The 16,996-nt window shown below is 40.0% G+C and overlaps 2 protein-coding genes across 2 annotated transcripts in view; one reads left to right on the forward strand and one right to left on the reverse strand.

Moving 5' to 3' along the window:
* Window positions 1-211: 211 nt before the first annotated feature.
* cldn5a (claudin 5a) lies at window positions 212-1,977 on the reverse strand. Its single transcript, XM_080893661.1, has one exon. The coding sequence runs from the start codon at window positions 1,726-1,728 to the stop codon at window positions 1,078-1,080; it is 651 nt and encodes a 216-aa protein (XP_080749787.1). The 5' UTR covers window positions 1,729-1,977; the 3' UTR covers window positions 212-1,077.
* Window positions 1,978-3,922: 1,945 nt separating this feature from the next.
* LOC308403544 (septin-2) overlaps window positions 3,923-16,996 on the forward strand; it is a 28,769-nt gene continuing 15,695 nt past the window's right edge. Inside the window, exons 1-7 of the mRNA XM_080893070.1 lie at window positions 3,923-4,023; window positions 10,705-10,760; window positions 11,211-11,310; window positions 11,422-11,508; window positions 11,797-11,920; window positions 13,482-13,616; window positions 13,951-14,068. Of these exons, the coding sequence (XP_080749196.1) occupies window positions 10,734-10,760; window positions 11,211-11,310; window positions 11,422-11,508; window positions 11,797-11,920; window positions 13,482-13,616; window positions 13,951-14,068 (591 nt within the window). The 5' untranslated portion in view covers window positions 3,923-4,023; window positions 10,705-10,733. The remainder of the gene's footprint in view (window positions 4,024-10,704; window positions 10,761-11,210; window positions 11,311-11,421; window positions 11,509-11,796; window positions 11,921-13,481; window positions 13,617-13,950; window positions 14,069-16,996) is intronic.

Consider the following 16,996-nt stretch of genomic DNA (forward strand, 5'->3'; position numbering starts at 1 on the left):
GGTATTGTGAGTTGAACAGCAGAGCCCCACTCTGGCTGAATGGGTATTGTCATCTGGATTTCTATGGCTAACCAAAATACTTTCTCCCGCCGTGGGGGTTGGTTTATGAATTCATGATGGGAACGGCAAGTCTTACACACAGCTATGGAGGGCACTCCTGCCCCTGCAGACCATCATAACTCAGACTTTAGCACTAAAAAAACACTTCAAATGAGGATTATATACAATATATTCAGTTTAATCTTAATAAAATGAAACAGTATTGCATCTTCAGATACATGAATATGGAATCATTACATCAAACATCAATAACAGAAAACAAAGTTTATTTCTGGAAATTGTGAAAAAACAAAAGACTTCCTGCAATGAAGGGAAAAGTTGCAGGTTCTCGAGACTGTAGCCTACACTGTATCTGTTGCACATTTTCATGTCACATATAGGCCAAATCTCCAGAATCTACAGGTCCAAAATAAGAGCAAGCCTCAAAGCCACCCCACTCCTATTAACTTCTGAGCAAAACAAAAGCTTATCTGAGATTTATGAGGGCTTTGACACAACATTTTACTTTGACATTGTTGTCAATTGTCCCCCTAAAGGAAACTGGTCTTTGAACGCGTGGGAGTGCAAACATTCTCAGTTACTGTACAAGGTTGTGCTGACAATGCACATCAAGGCAAAAGAACAGCCTATATTTTTCGGTGGCTAGAGTTCCTCAATAAAAGAAAAAACAACAACAACATGTAGTTACAGCAGTAAACAATTCAAAATACTAATAATTTCGAGAATTTACAAAGCTGGTACCTAAGAAAGATACTCTTTTTTTTATATACGTCGTGAGCTACCTCCTGTAGTTGATAGTCTTTGTTTAATCTCCTGTAGACAGACACATAAAGGACGTGGTCCGAGCGTATTGAAGGGCCAGTGTAAAAACAATAGAGGTGGTTCCACTGATTTTCAAAGTTCAAACTTATGAAAAAAATAAACAAACTGCTGGTGCAAAGATAAAGTCCGTAAAAAACAGTTTTTTTCAAAAGCGGCAGGTTCACTATTAGGCGTCACCTCCTGGGAGCCACATAGCTACACATAATTCCTCTTGTCATAGTCCCCGTTCTGCGTGGCGGCTCTTTTGGTCTGTGCGTATTTTACTGAATATCCCGAGTTCCCGCTGGAAGGACAGGAGCAGCACAGCAGCGCTCCTCCGATCAGCAGCAGCGCTGTGGCCGCCCAGCCGATGTAGAGCGCAGCGCCGATCTCCCTCTTCTTGGATGCAGGCACCTGCGGGTTGTAAAAGTCCGATATAATGTTGTTTGCCATCCAGCAAAGGGGCACGAGTACAAACAGGCCACTGAGGATGTAGATCACCCCACCGGCGTTCACCACCCGAGCTTTGATGTACTCAGTGCGGATACAGTTGGTGCACTGTGCCCCCGCAATCACAACCATGAGACCCAACACTCCCATCACGGAGGAGATGATGGTGAGCGCTCTGGCCGCCTGCAGGTCGTGGGAGAGAGCGAGGACGGAGTCGTGCACCTTGCACTGCATCTGCCCCGTGCTCTGCACCACACACGACATCCACAAGCCGTCCCAGAGCGTTTGAGCCACCACGATGTTGGCTTCGATGAAAGCCGTCACCTTCCACATAGGTAACCCGCACGCAACCATCACCAGGAGCGAGCCAATTACGCACATGGAAAGTCCCAAAATCTCCAGTCCGGCCGACACCATTTTCTCTCTTGTTATGTTCAGTCAGGTCCGCGTGAAGGTGCTTAAACTCTCCGCTTGTTTTTCTCCTTGAAAGCAAAGTGCTGTTTTTGCTTTTGTCTTCTTCCTTCTCAACTCGATACAGGAGGGTGAGTCGTTAGTCTCGCATCACTCGTTACGTTTACGCAGAGATGTAAGGCAGCAGCTCCCAGTCTCTTTGTTAGCGAGGGGATGTGAAAACAACTGGAATCACAGTCGCACCGGACCACGAATATCTGTGAGGTGGGGTGTGTGGACTCGGAGAGAAACTTTCCTCCAATCCGCTGCGTCCGCATCCTCAAGGGACCAATGAAAGCGCAGGGAAGTTGACCGACTGAATAAAGCGGTCCAGAGCGCATTGTGCGTTTGAACAGTTATTTACAATGAATAGAGGGGGCGGGAGAGGGGTGAAGAGATTTTATGGCAGACCTCTGTGTGCGCGTTAACGTTGTGGAACAGCTGAAGTGCAGTGGTGTGATGTATCACGGCACTTGCTATTGATTCTTCAGACATGGAGGATAATGCAACTTGTCTGTTGGGTATAATTATCATTTCACACCTATTCTCATAGGAATATTATATTTGTCTAACCCATTAGTCAGAAAAGAAGTACAAATCTGACTTTTAAATATGTCCACTTATCTTTGAAGTACAAGTACAACAAGAGTTTTTTTTAATGCTTTTCTTTATTGCTGTTGCTTTTTCTTAATTTCACCTTCATCTTCAGTCAATCGTTTGCAGTCAACTTGCACTTTTAAATAGATTATTTTAAGTTCATAAACTATCTACAGCTAATTTTATACGTTTAGTGTTTGGACTGGAGGGTTTGCGCCCAATGACTGCAATGAGTTGACTTTTCCTATCAAGCAGGCAGATTTCAAATTCTAAAAACCTCACAGGATTCATACAGTCCTACCAGCACAAAGTGGAATTTTACTCCAGGATATGTTCAGTGTAGCAGGCTTGATTTGAACTTGGGAGAATTTTTAATCTGCTTAAGGTGGTACTACCAAAATATAACTCTCAGTGAAAGAATTGTCTTGGCTGAGGGATTTTAAATAACAAATACAACAAGTAGAGAAGTACTTTATTTTTTTTAAAAGGCCAAATGAATACAAATCAAAATCATTAGTAAATGTGTTACAACACTGTAGGTAGGCCCAGGGACCCACTGGATGACTTCTGAAAATATGAAGAGTGACGTCAATTTAGGATTTTTATTTTTCATTTTATTTTCACAAGTTTTATAGCTTTTCTTCCTGATAAAGAACTCCCTCATAGCCATTCATACAAGACCAAAGTAATTAAGTAATAGATAAACAATTAACTGAAAGAAAAGTTCTTGTTCTTTCACTTAGAATCGAATTATGTGGCCCACGATGTAAAATGAGTGTGACATCCCTGATATAGACAATAGCCTACTTTCTTATGCAAAAACCATCACAAACATAGCAAAAAACATACTTCTTTATCTTTTAATGTCAGTTTTTTGCACTGCACTGTGCACTTCATTTTAATGATTTTTAATGCCATTTAATATTTGCTGTGCTTTTCCCCCTACATTTTCTAAGTCATATTTACATCTATTTTCCTGTTTTACTTTATTGTATAATAAAGTAAAATAAAAAATTAAAAATGTCAATTTAATTCCAAATTTAAATGCTAAAAAAAATTATGTATTTGAATAGATTCTTATTTTTGCTTTATTGTATTTAATTTACTTTTATTTCAAATTCGTTTTGTTTGTTTTTTTTTTACTTTATTGAGATATTTCTTTTCTCGTATTGAATTTTATTTTTTGAGTTCTACTTATTTTGTTAGCCTGTAACTTTGTTTAGCTTTTTTTTGTTTAACAGAATTTACCCACTTTGAGATAAATTAAGCGATTCTCTCATCGTTAACATAAGATTACATAATTCGGCGGATTCTTGGGAAACATTATAACATTTTTAATAAGATAGTCACAACTTCTATCGCAGAGTTGTATATTTAACGGTTTCCACGGCAGAAAGAAAAACCGTTACAAGGTAAAGTACCAAAGAAACTGTTCCGCTGAAGTAACCATATTGGTTCTGCCTAATGATACATTCCTACTTACGCCTTTCTAGCAATTGAGCCGAAATGGCGTCAGTGGCGCTGTACGGTAGCCGTGGGTAACGAAAAGACACTGGGACGAGGGCGGACTCAGGGAAGCAGTTTCCGGGTCTCCCTTCCTGGGCTGGGACAGCAGAGAGAGACGAAACGCTCCGGTGGATTAATAGCATTCAAAGGTACGGACAGGTAAGGTACTGCTCGGTTGTTTGCGGTTATTATGATATATAGATTTTTAACTTTAAACAGTGTAGCGACTAGTCGATGGAACCCTAAGGGAGACAAACCGGACAATCAGTTTGAAGACTAGCTGGCAATATGACACCAGCCGCGGTAGCAACTGTTGAATGCTAAAGTTTGACATGTAACACAGTTTCATCGCTTTTGTAGACCCAACGTTGGTTTATCGAGCAAGTTTTTAAAGAGGAAACTATTTAAGGAACTACTGTGTTTACTTAAGCTGGGTACAGGCAAATTGCAAAGTCATTGTCCCAGTAGCAGATATTTGGAAAACTCTGTGAGTGTCTGACAGACTGGGTGTGGTGGACATCTGACTGTTACAGACACTGAGGCCTTCACACACGTTTCAGACTCCCCCTGGCCAGTGACTAAAGCATTATATTAAATTCTCCTTCATTATTTGACACAACTGTCCAAATAAACACTTCCCCTTCTTCATGTTTTGAAAAACAGCTGCGCTACTCACTGCTTTGAGCTCATTTATTGCCCCATGGCCCAACTACTGGGAAGCTTGCTACACTTCACCAGGCTTAATCAATTCATAAATCAGAACCATTAAAGAACTTTGCTCCAGATTCCTCTTGTGTACCCTTCCTGACCTCTGCACTTGCTTTCTAACATGCGATTATTCCATGACCTTTGGTTATAAAGCACATTTCCACAAAAGTAAATTTTGCCTCCAGACATCTTTAACAATAACAGAGGGAAACGATAACACATTCTCATTATGTGTCTGTCTAAGATGTGGCTGAGGGCCACTATTGAAGAATTGTCATCCATCTTTGTTGTGTTTTGGACTGGGTGAAAACATGCATATTTCACTTCCTTTCTTGTTAAGTGGTGAGCACTATGGCAGACTCTGCAAGCTGTAATCTCAAGGCGGCAGCTGCCCCTTACTACAGAAAACAAGTAGGTTTTATGGCCAGCTGAACAGAGATCAATTTGATATTAAAAGAACAACATCTTCCCGTAATGAAAGACGCCCCATGGCTCAAATCAAGCACCTTCACCTTTCTCTGACCTTTCCCCTTCCTCCGACTTTATCTCACTAACACAGTCCAACAGGGATCACGTTTGTTTGAAACTACACAGGGATGTTTCCAATCATTTTGTGCTGTGGTGTGAATGGAAAGGCAAAGCTTCATTCACACCAGCAGAGCCAAATGGACTGTGGGTACTGCTGATGTGAAATATAGGATACTTTTCAATTAAGCTGGACTTGTGTCAAAATGTGATTTTTGTTTTTACATAATGTGAATTTTTTTGCAATAATGTCTTTTTGAAATGTCCTAAAAAAGATCCATTTGAATAGTAAAACAGAACAAAAAAAAACAGGAGAACACAGTTTTAGCAGTTTCTACACTGCCAAACACACTGATGTAAAGTTAAACAGACACATTTTTGAAGATAATAAGTTGACCCAGTAATGTTGTCTTGTTACCAAAACAAATTATAAGCAAATTATATCAATGTGGATTGCCACATTAATACAAACATTTTGTTTATAAGTTTTTAAAGTAACCTATACCTTTCCTTATTTTCTGGTAATTAACTAATCATTTGATTGAGGTGTGTTGACTCAGGGTGATATCTAAAACCTGCAGGACACCGGCACTTGAGGTGTGGAGTCCCCCATCCCTGACTTTTAAAAAAATTATTAAGAATGCCTCAAGTTTCAAATATTGAGGGCATATGTTTAATTTACCCATGTTATCCATAAGCTTAGGCTTATCTGGATGAGGTTTTTGTTTTATTCTTGCATTTATTAAGAGATTCTTTATTTTGTGTTGCTGAAACCCAGAATAAACGTTGTTTCTTCAGTTTGTTTTATATGTACAGCTAGTTAGAAACTTGCCTTGAATACACAGCATGACTTTACACCACCAGTTGTATGAAATAGATGCAAACCTTTTGAGTGTGAAAAATTAAGCCTTAAACCTGCAGCATTTCTAAATGTCAGCAGGCCTGTTAGTTTCCCTTGATTGTAGTTGGCTGTCAAAAAGACTTCCGATAAACATCCGTCCTGCAGTAGTCTATGGGGAAATGGGCCTAAGTAAACACAGAGAGAATTTTAATTTTGATGATTTTAAGTGTCAGAAAGGAGGATTAGCCTTGCAATTTTCAAGCTATTAGCCAATTAACTTCCAGTTTCAAAACATCAAAGCTTCCTAACAGGACTTCGTGACTTTATGTTGGTGGCATTACAGGAGTTGCATCCATCTTTCATACCACAGGTGTCGAACTCCAGGCCTCGAGGGCCGGTGTCCTGCAGGTTTTAGATGTGTCCTTGATTTAACACAGCTGATTTAAATCGCTAAATTACCTCCAGTTCAGGCCTGGTAATGAACCAATCATTTGATTCAGGTGTGTTGACCCAGGGTGAGCTCTAAAACCTGCAGGACACCGGCCCCCAAGGCCTGTGGCTGTAATTATACTCCGCTGCAGATGAAAAATTACAACAGTTCTAAATGAACCCAAACATCTTTTTCGACATGATGTTTTTATGCATATGATGTATAGAGACAGATCTTTGATTGGCTAATATTGGCTGAGTATATTGTAAGACAACTATAGAGAAGATTAGTGCTTTCTAATGTTGGAGAAAGTAGTTTTGCAGTGTGATGTTTTTGAAATAAATTTTAAAAATGAATGCACTTTACAATCAGTCAGTGTGGAATTTGTGTTGTGATTTGATAAAAGGCTTTCTACAAATATTATTATGGAGGTTTAATGGGAGGAAATGAGCATGGAAATGAACAGGTTATATTACCTGCACCTTTAACTGTGCACCAGTGTACAGCAGCGGTGAGTATTATAAAGATAATATTTTGTTACTGAATGGCTCCCACTTGTTTTCAGTAATTTCCTATGTTGTCCTCATTGTCATAAATCATCCTAAGCTTTAAACTCTGTGTGTGTTATGAACAGTCCTGGTGGTTTGCCTGTGGTCGAAAGGCTTTCTTATTCCGCCAATTGTGGCTTTTTTTCCTCTCTGTGGGCTCATATTTTTAAGTGTTTCCAAAACCACAGCTTAAAAGCCTGTGTCATGTCTTTATTACACCACTTTGGCCCACCATTCCTACCTTCAGACCCCCAAGGGCTGCTTAATTACAGTCAAGCCCCCTTCTCTGTGTGTTGTATTGTCTACGTGTGGAGGTCTTTTGCCAAACATCACTTTATTATGCTCAGCTGCTCCGAGGTTCCTGTTGCTTTGATCAGTTGCCAGTAATTTACCATTTTTGTACTTATACCACTGACTTCATAAAGTCTCCACATTGTTAAATCATTGTTTCATCTTTTTCAATAAGTTCAGAGAGGCCTTAATCCAAGAAGAGCGAGTCTGCAGACCTTTGACACTGCCTGTCAGGGAAGGTGAATAGTTCTTCTAGCATTGCTGGTCCTTCGTGGCTTCACTCCAGCCAATAAATCAACTGTAAGTGCATTACATGCCAACAACTTTGGCTTTCTAAGGTGGCATTTTTCCCTTTTGGCCCTAACTGTTTAATCTCCCCCATGTCTGGCCCACTGATGCCAGTGTGTATGTGTATGTAAGCAGCTCAGCAGCCTGGCCGATTAAATGGCCATTATTAAGAGCGTATTATTGAAGTGTGCCTCCTGCCTGTCTGTCCTGTAGTGTTGTCTTTGGGAGATTACAACTGAGATATTGGACCAGTTTAATTAATCTGCTGCTGGTCTAATGCTGGTTCCCACAGAGCCTGAAGAAGAATAACACTTAGAGTGTGTGTATGTGTGCAACACAACTGAATGCACTTGTGTGGGCTGCTGCTTTAACTCAGATACTCATTAACTGTAAAAACACATTATTAACTGCCTTTGTTGTGTTTTTAGGCCTGAAACAAATGATTTTGTAGGTCATGAGTTGTGACCATAGAGTGTAACCATGGTGTCACCCACCCGGTGTTTAGTGTGTGTAGTGTCTATTGGGATTTGCTCAACCTTCCTCAAACTGTGGGTGATGTGTACATACTCCAAACATGGCAGCACTGTGCCAGCAATATTTATGTTTCCACAATGTGCTGGCTGGCCTGTCATGCAGTTTCCGAGACTAAAACCTTAGTAAAAGTGGTTAGCTCTCAGTAGCCTCCTTAGGGGGGAAAAAAAGGGCGCTGATATTCTAACACTACCAGTTTTGGTCAGAAAGCTGCATTCACTGACTTTGATGCTTTGCGCCACTATGAGGGTAACGTTTCTGAATTCTTGAATATATTGCTACTCTTTCAGGATGTATGGCTGCTGATTGGCTGTCTATTAAATTTTCCTGTCCTCCTAATGTATTCAAATTTCTGAAACATTTTTAACAGTACTTGCAAAAATAACAAGAAGCAGGTGGTTTTCTGTTTCCAAATTCTTCACTCTGTATTTAGTGGTGACTTGAGCAAAATTCTGTCATGGATTTGATTATTATAACCACTTATTTAATTTTGTATTTATTCATCCGGTGCAGCCAGAGTAGCTCTGATCCACCAGGGCTTGGCCAATGGGAGATTTTGGTTTGCCCTCTGTGTCTGAAAGAGTAGATCCTTGGGAACTCAAAAGTGTAGGTTGGAATCTTTGAATCTTTAGCTTGTTCCAGTCATCCTTTCTCATTCCAAAGCATTACGTGATGCCATTATATTAGAGGGTGTATTCATCTCACCATTGTGTGAGTACACATGGTGTCTTTTAATGTTGGTGCCTTGAGTCATTAGTCATGTTTTTATTAGTGTCCTAATTGAGACCCACAAAGTCTGTGTAAAGATGTTGGAGGGTCAGCGGCAGCATAAGTCTTTGGTTTATCATCTCATTCTGTGCTTTAACAGAATTACCTTTCTTTATGGCTCAGAAATTAAACTAACAGAAACTAGGCTGCATAGATGGGTTGGATTGGTATCTGGGAACTGGAGGCTGGATTCAGGTTTCTGGTTCTTTATAGTGTAATTCAAGCAATTTCAGAGCAGTGGTATGACAGCAGGGAGGAGGCTGTTGTCATCAGGGAGTGCTATTGTTGAGTGCTTGGTTGGCGACAATGTTTATGTAGATGGCACTCATCCAGTTAACATCCACATGAATCCAGGGACTCAAGGTTTCCACGGAGATTGCTTTAAAGTTGATGAATTTAAGGACAAGGCCTCATATGGTCTCTGATCACTTGGATTGCCCCTTTACCTTAATTCAGCACTGCTCCATTCTAAATGGGTTGAGTCTCCCCCCTTACTGTCCTGCATGCGGTTGGTCTTAAAATGTCTTCAGGGTTCAGGCACGTGTTTCCCCTTCTCTGTAAGCCCAGCTGCCCTATATAGGAAAGGCTTCAGGAACGAAAGGGATAAACAGCCATTGTTCTCCTTGTGTGCTTGGTGAAACCACCCTGTCAGCAGGACAGATCGCTGCCCACTTTGATCTAGATACAGACCACTCCCAACTACCATCTAATACATTTAACAGCGTGAAATGGTTCCCCAGGTGACCACAAATGTGTTTGTCAAATGCCACGGTCAAATCAGGTTCCCATGCCATGTCTTTCCACCGGCAAAGATTACATAACCAGAGTGCATCTCCGTTTGGCAACACACAGGAGCCTGCCTCTTTCTAATGCTTATCACACTCCACCTGTCAACTCCCAGTGTGTTGGTGATAAAATGGAGCCTGTTCTTCCTGCTCACTCATTATGTAGCGAATTTATCAAATGAGGCTGTTGCTCTGTCGTCTGCTCAGGGTCATAGGGAGAGCCAGGAGCAATGAGCAGGCAATACTGTAACAGCTTAATGAGAGTCTGGGAAGTTACTTGTGCAGATTTGATAACGTCTGCAGTGAGAGTGATAGTGTTAACAATGGTGTGGCCATCGGCATCTGAACTTGGACTACATGTTTTGGTCTTTTTGCAAAGATATAAGGTATAAATGTAGCATTTTTCTAATTGTATAAAAAGAAATAGTCAAATATCAAAGTTTTTGCTGTTGCTACAGGTTTTTTTTGCCACCTTTCTTTGTAGCTCTCTGAGGTTATTAGGATCCCACAAATCAATGTGACAGCACAGCTCTAAAACCTTGAAAACATCAATTAATTATTCTATTCAAAAAGTTGTTTCAGTTGCTTTCCACAAAATAATGTTTTTAAATTTATATCAGTATTTTAAACTAAATGATTACATTCATGATTTGGTTGATTTAATTGTTTGTTTGTTTTTTTACATTTTGTTTTTCATAAGAAAATTGAAGCAGACTCAAGTCAAATGGGTGTTTTTTTTCAGCTGTGCAGCATAAATCCAGTATAAATATGTCACTTATTTTATGGTGGTTTAACAGATATCAGTGTTTTTTCAGGCTTAAACTTGAACAACTGATTTAACCATAAGGGTGTAACCGTGTAAGTCACAACAGCAATAAAATTTTAAAACATAAGGAAAAACAAAGGCCTCGTTGAGCTTATAGGCTACACAAAATGTTATTATTAATTTGCTGGATACAACTTTTACAGAGTGAAAAGTTGTGTGTGTGTGTGTGTGTGTGTGTGTGTACATATATGTATTGTTCAACTGAATAGATATTTATGATGCATAAAAGTTATCTGAATCATTACAATGGGTCGCAGCAGGACATGTCATTTACCACTCTTTTTTTCCCTCTCCTACAGGCTTGACAGACATCACATAAACAGTAGCAATGTCTCAGTCTGGAGAGAAAGGAAAGGTGAGTAAATGTCAGAAATTTCCTCACATCACAGTTTAGATTAAACTATGCAGATTTTTGGTGGGTGGTTTTCTAATAAGGATCTGGTGATTAAGGGCCATGGTACTTGTAATCTCTAACACACACGCCTTCACAAGCATCCACAGAGGATATCCTGTTTAAATGCAACTGTTTCATGGCTTGGCTTTATTGTGTGTTTAAAGTTTCTCAGTGATATGTATCATCATCAATCTCTCTCTTATACACTTCAACTGTACACCTAGACTTCATAAAATGATGAGGCAGGAGTTGTTTAGAGGATTTATCAGATGAAAGAAATAAGCAGAAAAATGTCATGTAACATAGTTATACTATGCTATCACCTAAATGCAAAACATCACATATACTTCTGACTAGTTTGCAGCTTATTTTTTGTAGTTTCTGATCCTATTTGTTTTTCTTGTGCTACAGTTTCCAGATGCTGCAGGTTATGTAGGGTTTGCTAACCTGCCTAACCAAGTGCACCGGAAATCAGTGAAAAAAGGGTTTGAATTTACCCTCATGGTTGTAGGTGAGTGGTCGAGTGCTCAAGTTTCAAAGTGGGCATACCAGAAAAGGTTTGAAGTACTCCATATGTTTTCTCTTGAAAGTACAGATTTATAGTTTAGTCTCTATTTTTCAGGGGAGTCTGGTTTGGGCAAATCCACATTGATAAACAGCCTGTTTCTCACTGATCTCTACCCTGAACGTTACATCCCTGGTGCTGCAGGTATGTACGTACACACACACACACACACACACACACACTTTAATATTAAAAAAGGCCTACTGCAATGTCTCCAGCAAAGTGTTATTTCAAGTGGAATGCTGAGAATGCTGCAGTCTCAAAATGTGACCCTGCCCTACTTATGACTTGACTTAGATTAGGACTTGGGCTCTAGCTTGAAAACAATTATCCAGGCCCTCACAGTTCAGAAAACACATATCACTCTTATATGGCAAAACCGGCGGTTTGGGCCAAATCTGGTGTAATTTTTCTTATGATTTGTTTTAACAGAGAAGATTGAGCGGACAGTGCAGATTGAGGCATCAACAGTGGAGATCGAAGAAAGGGGAGTGAAGCTTCGTCTCACTGTAGTTGACACTCCTGGATACGGCGATGCCATCAACAGCCAGGACTGGTGTGTTTTTGTTATGTTGTTTTTGTTGTTGTGGGGGAGTTAGAACAACTTGAGACGTGTGCAGCGTGATCTCCTATCCTCCCCACCTGTCCCCGATGCACCTTTTTTTCCAAGTTTTGTCTCAGGCTCCTTATTTCTTACCTCTCCTCCCCCTGCATTCTCCGTGTCTCCTATTATGTGTGTATGCGTCTGTAATGTGTCGGTATGTGTGCTTACTTGTGGGGCGTCCTACTGTCAACGTGGGCTCTCTGTCCAGGATACGTTTCCTGTTAATTGTGCTGGCATAGCTGTATTTCTACATTCTTGGGTCCTCTTCATAACAACTCCACACTTAATAAAAGGAAACGTATCTTCACTTACCTTTCATTTCTTTCTACAAGATTTGTGTGCCACTTTTTTAGCATTTAGATTATGAATATTAAATGGTAGGTAAATGAAACCAAATTTTAAGAGCTATTTAGAAATTAAAGACGAAGAGTAAATTTCAGACAACAGTTTAGACCAGCCGTCCCCTACCTTTTTTGCGCCACGGACTGGTTCATGTCCGACAGTATTTTCATGGACCGGCCTTTAAGGTGTCGCGGATAAATACAACAAAATAAAACCAGTACTGGTACCAAAAAAAAGGAAGATTTATTCATAACACATGGGAAAAGACCCAGGGAAACAGAGTTAACGATAAAAATGATAAAAAAAAAAATGATAAAAAATAACGATAAAAAACAATCAAAACCCTGAAAACCATAACTTTCACAACTCTCACATCCCGGTACCAAACGACTCATGGACCGGTGCCGGTCCGGGGGTTGGGGACCGCTAGTTTAGACTACTGAACTGAGAGAAGGTAAAGAGGTAAAAGTTAAAACTGATGGAATAGTATGATTAAACATTAACGTTATGTATGTTTGGTTGCTTTGTTTAACACTGATAGAAATAGGAATGATGTTCATTCTACAAGTTGATTTTCATATTTGACTGTTTGGCTAGAAGATATAAAACTGCACCCATCAGCTACATTTTTTATCTTATGAGTCAGAAACAGATGGTGTGAAAATGGCTGCTTTCCTTTTTTTTAAAAAAAGTAACACTGCTGTTGTTAGGGAGGTTGAGATGGTGTGCCAATTACAGCAACAAAACCTTTCATTTTAAGTTGATTCCATTGAATTTCCAGCTCTTACAGGGACATAAACCCCTTCAACTGGAAATGACCTATTCATTCAGTCATAAACCGGGAGGATTTATAATATCAGTGATCTATTGCCTGACATGTAAAACTACACTCTAAAGGGTTTTTGTGGGAGTTAAAGCAGGTTTCTGAAGATCTATATCATCCTGTGTGTTCAATTCAGTGGAAGTATGTCCTGGCCTTATTCTGAGAAACTATTTCTTCACTTTGACCCTTCTAACCTAATGACAGGTGTTTTACAGCTCTAACCTGCTCTTTGTGTATGAGAAAATCTAACTTGGAGTGAAAATAAGTTGTGTATTAAAACTAACAAATTCCTTACTGGTGCAGATAAATGTTTTTTGGGGGGATGGGATGTTCTGTATTTGATTTCAGTTTTAAGACCATCATCCAGTATATCGACAATCAATTTGAACGATACCTCCATGATGAGAGTGGGCTGAATCGAAGACACATAGTGGACAACAGAGTGCATTGCTGCTTCTACTTCATTTCTCCGTTTGGACATGGGTAAGTAAGCACAGACACAACACTAAAGACACCAGAAACGAGCTGACTTGTACTTAACACACTACTTTTAATCATGTTTGGTGGTTCTAAAACAGAACTTCCTTAATTTGGGTATTTCAAAACTACACCAACTCTTGCTGTTTATGACATCTTTAGCATTAGCGTTTTTGATTAACTTGAGTTCCTTTTACACATTTCAGTTCTGCTTTGTTTCTCAGTACTGTCATATGCTGTGAAAGGCAGTTATTCCTTGTCCAATTTTATCATTTTTGTCATTTCAAAACAGTTTTTCACTGTGTCCTAATTGCCCTCTTTGTTTTTCCTTCTTTCCCAGTCTAAAACCACTGGATGTGGAGTTTATGAAGGCCATCCACAGCAAAGTCAATATAGTCCCAGTCATTGCCAAGGCTGACACACTGACTCTGAAGGAGAGGGATCGCCTGAAGAGGAGGGTGGGTTTGATTTTACACCCACAGACACATAATTTCAATCCTAAGATGTCTGTTTTCTGGTGTATACACCACATGTAATCATCTTTATTCAAATACTACCACAAAGCCCAAATGCCACTTACTAAAGACACTGTTAATCCAATTAGCAGATATATGTGTACGCCATTAGAAAGTGGCTTATAATCATAGAATGGAACAAAACAGTATTATATAGCTTATCTGTCTATAATGGCAGCTTAGCATGTCACACCTCTTTGCGTTCGTGTGAGAAAGCACTCGTGCACTTCTCCCTGTGATTGCGCTGATGAACGGCTTTAAGTTTTTGCGTTTCTGATGAAATCACCAGTTTCAAAGTAAAGGGAGGGACAAACCAAGAAAGGAAACAGTAGAAGGGATGGACTGAGGAAAGTTTGTTGTATATAATTTAGATGAAGCACATTTCATCCAGTTTCAACATGTCCCACATACTTCCTCTTGGACCTGACCCAAGTGTCTGCCTGCCTGCCTGCACGCTTCTCAGCTTCCTGCTGTCCACAGGGGAAGGACATTGTAGTACCGCTCATCACACACACTTCACAGCAGTGTGTTCAGCTGATAACGTCTTGCTTCAGATGATTTAGGAGGATTTTCCTCGTCTTTCCTTGTCTTATTTCCTTTTTTATATCTATGAGACAACTTGAGTATTCCTTATTTCTGTGCTTTTTGTCTCAATTCAGAGAAAATTGGAACTAGTTGGTTGATAATGTCATTTTCTGTTTTTATATAATTAATTGATTTTAATGTAAAGATGTTGCCTCAGACTGAGAAGTTACATCGGAAATTATTTTTGAACTTTAGCACTTTTTGTATTTGAAATGATTAAGTGAGAAAAAGACCCACTCTTTGCAGCCTGGTAAAAAAGCATATTGTGCCTCAGTTGCTAATAACTTTTTTCTGTCAGCCCTCTTTAATTGAAAGTCAGCCTGTCTCCTCACCTTCCCCGGATGCCCAGACCTCCCACCTGCTTCTCATTCAGGTCTCGGAGCCGGTGGTCTGGCAGGCGTCAGGCTGATCGGCTGACCGGAGTCCAGCTCTGCTTTGTTCTCCCAAACAGCCAATCTGTTTTGTTAGAATCCTGGGCTGTTAAATTTCTTGAAATCACCGATGCAGTATCTTAGCAAATTGCAGGTTACAGTTGGTCATTCAGGATATTTCTTCTTGTACTCACTGAGACAGCAGGATTTAACAGTGGGCGCACATGAAAACTCAGTAACTGCACTTAACTGCAACTCAAACCTCAAGTCTGTTCCTTTGGCAGTTAAGAATAAAAAATACCATGTTTCCTGCCACTGCTGACCCCCACCTCAAGCTGAAGGAAACCCCCAAGCTTTTTGGCTTTTTGCTCCAGCTGCCAGCCTTCAGCAGGTCAGCTGTCTTTATCAGAGTTTTGGCTCAACTTTTGTTTAATTTTGTGTGTATTTTTCTCCCTTTACTATAAAAGTTTAGCCAGGAGAAGTGAAGTGAGAAATAATAAGGGACAAGGGACTCTAAGGAAATACTGTAACAGTATCACTCTGATCTGACCTCTTTTCAGCTAAACTTTCAGTTTGTTCACATGCTCTGCTAAGTGTTCCCTTAACAGACAATTCCGACTGTACAATGAGCAGCAATTAGCTGCAGAGTTTAACAAAACTGTCAAACTCACGCATACCCACACCCAATAAGATCTATAACATCTAAAGCGATGAAGAAAACAGGAAATATAGAGGATTAGTCAGCTAATCCCATGTGGCTCTCCAAATGACGTTCCTCCCAGTTTTCTCAAAAAGGTATTTCCTACCATCAGACCACACATTCCGAACATTATTAATACTAGTTTTTTGTCTGGTCAAGTACCTAAGGAGCTTAAGCATGCAGTCATACATCCTTTACTTAAGAAACCAGGCTTTGACAGTTCAGTCATGTAAAATTTTAGACACATTCCCTTTCACATTTCCCTTTCTTAGTAAGATCCTGGAAAGGATTGTTTATACTCAGTTGATGGACTATTTGAATGACTCTCAATTGTCGGAAATCTTTCAGTCCGGCTTTAAGCCATTTCACAGTACGGAGACAGCCCTCGTAAAAGTTATGAATGATGTTCTGATAGCGACAGACCATGGTAAATATGCAGTGCTGGTCTTCTTGGACATGACTGCTGCATTCGACACAGTGGATCACGATTTGCTGATCTCCCGCTTACAGCACTGTGTGGGAATTTCTGGTTCAGCACTGTTGTGGTTAAAATCTTATCTCTCAAACAGGACCTTTTGTGTTAAGTTGGGGTCGGCTTCATCCCCTGTGGCCCCTCTGCTTTGGGGTGTGCCACAGGGATCTATTCTTGGGCCATTATTGTTTGCACTGTATCTTTTGCCTCTTGGCGCAATATTTCAAAAACATAGTGTCATTCCATCTACATGCAGATGACTGCCAGCTTTATTTACCTTTTAGTCATTCAGATAGTCTCCCAAGTCGACCTCTGCTTGACTGCCTTAGTGATGTTAAAGCATTGTGGCAAAAAACGTTTTACATTTTAATGATCATAAGACGGAAGCGATCTTATTTGTCCCAAATCGTGTTTCTGACGCTCCAGATGTTGATCTTGCCGCTTTGACTTCCATTTAAAGAGTTCGATCACAAATCTTGGAGTAAAAATTGATTCTGCACTTACCTTTGATGGTCATGTAAACGGGGTGGTAAAATCAGCATTCTATCACCTCAGACGTTTATCGAAGGTTAAGCCCTTTCTTTCCAAGCGTGACTTGGAAAGTGTTATTCATGCCTTTATTACTTCACGTTTAGATTATTGCAATTCTCTTTTAATAGGGGTTGGGCAGGGCACTTTGTCACGCTTGCAACTAGTCCTTTTATTGGTTTTTAAATCTATAAATGGTCTGGCACCTGTTTATT

The sequence above is a fragment of the Rhamphochromis sp. 'chilingali' genome (genome assembly GCF_963969265.1).
Source record: "Rhamphochromis sp. 'chilingali' genome assembly, chromosome: 10".
NCBI lineage: Eukaryota > Metazoa > Chordata > Actinopteri > Cichliformes > Cichlidae > Rhamphochromis > Rhamphochromis sp. 'chilingali'.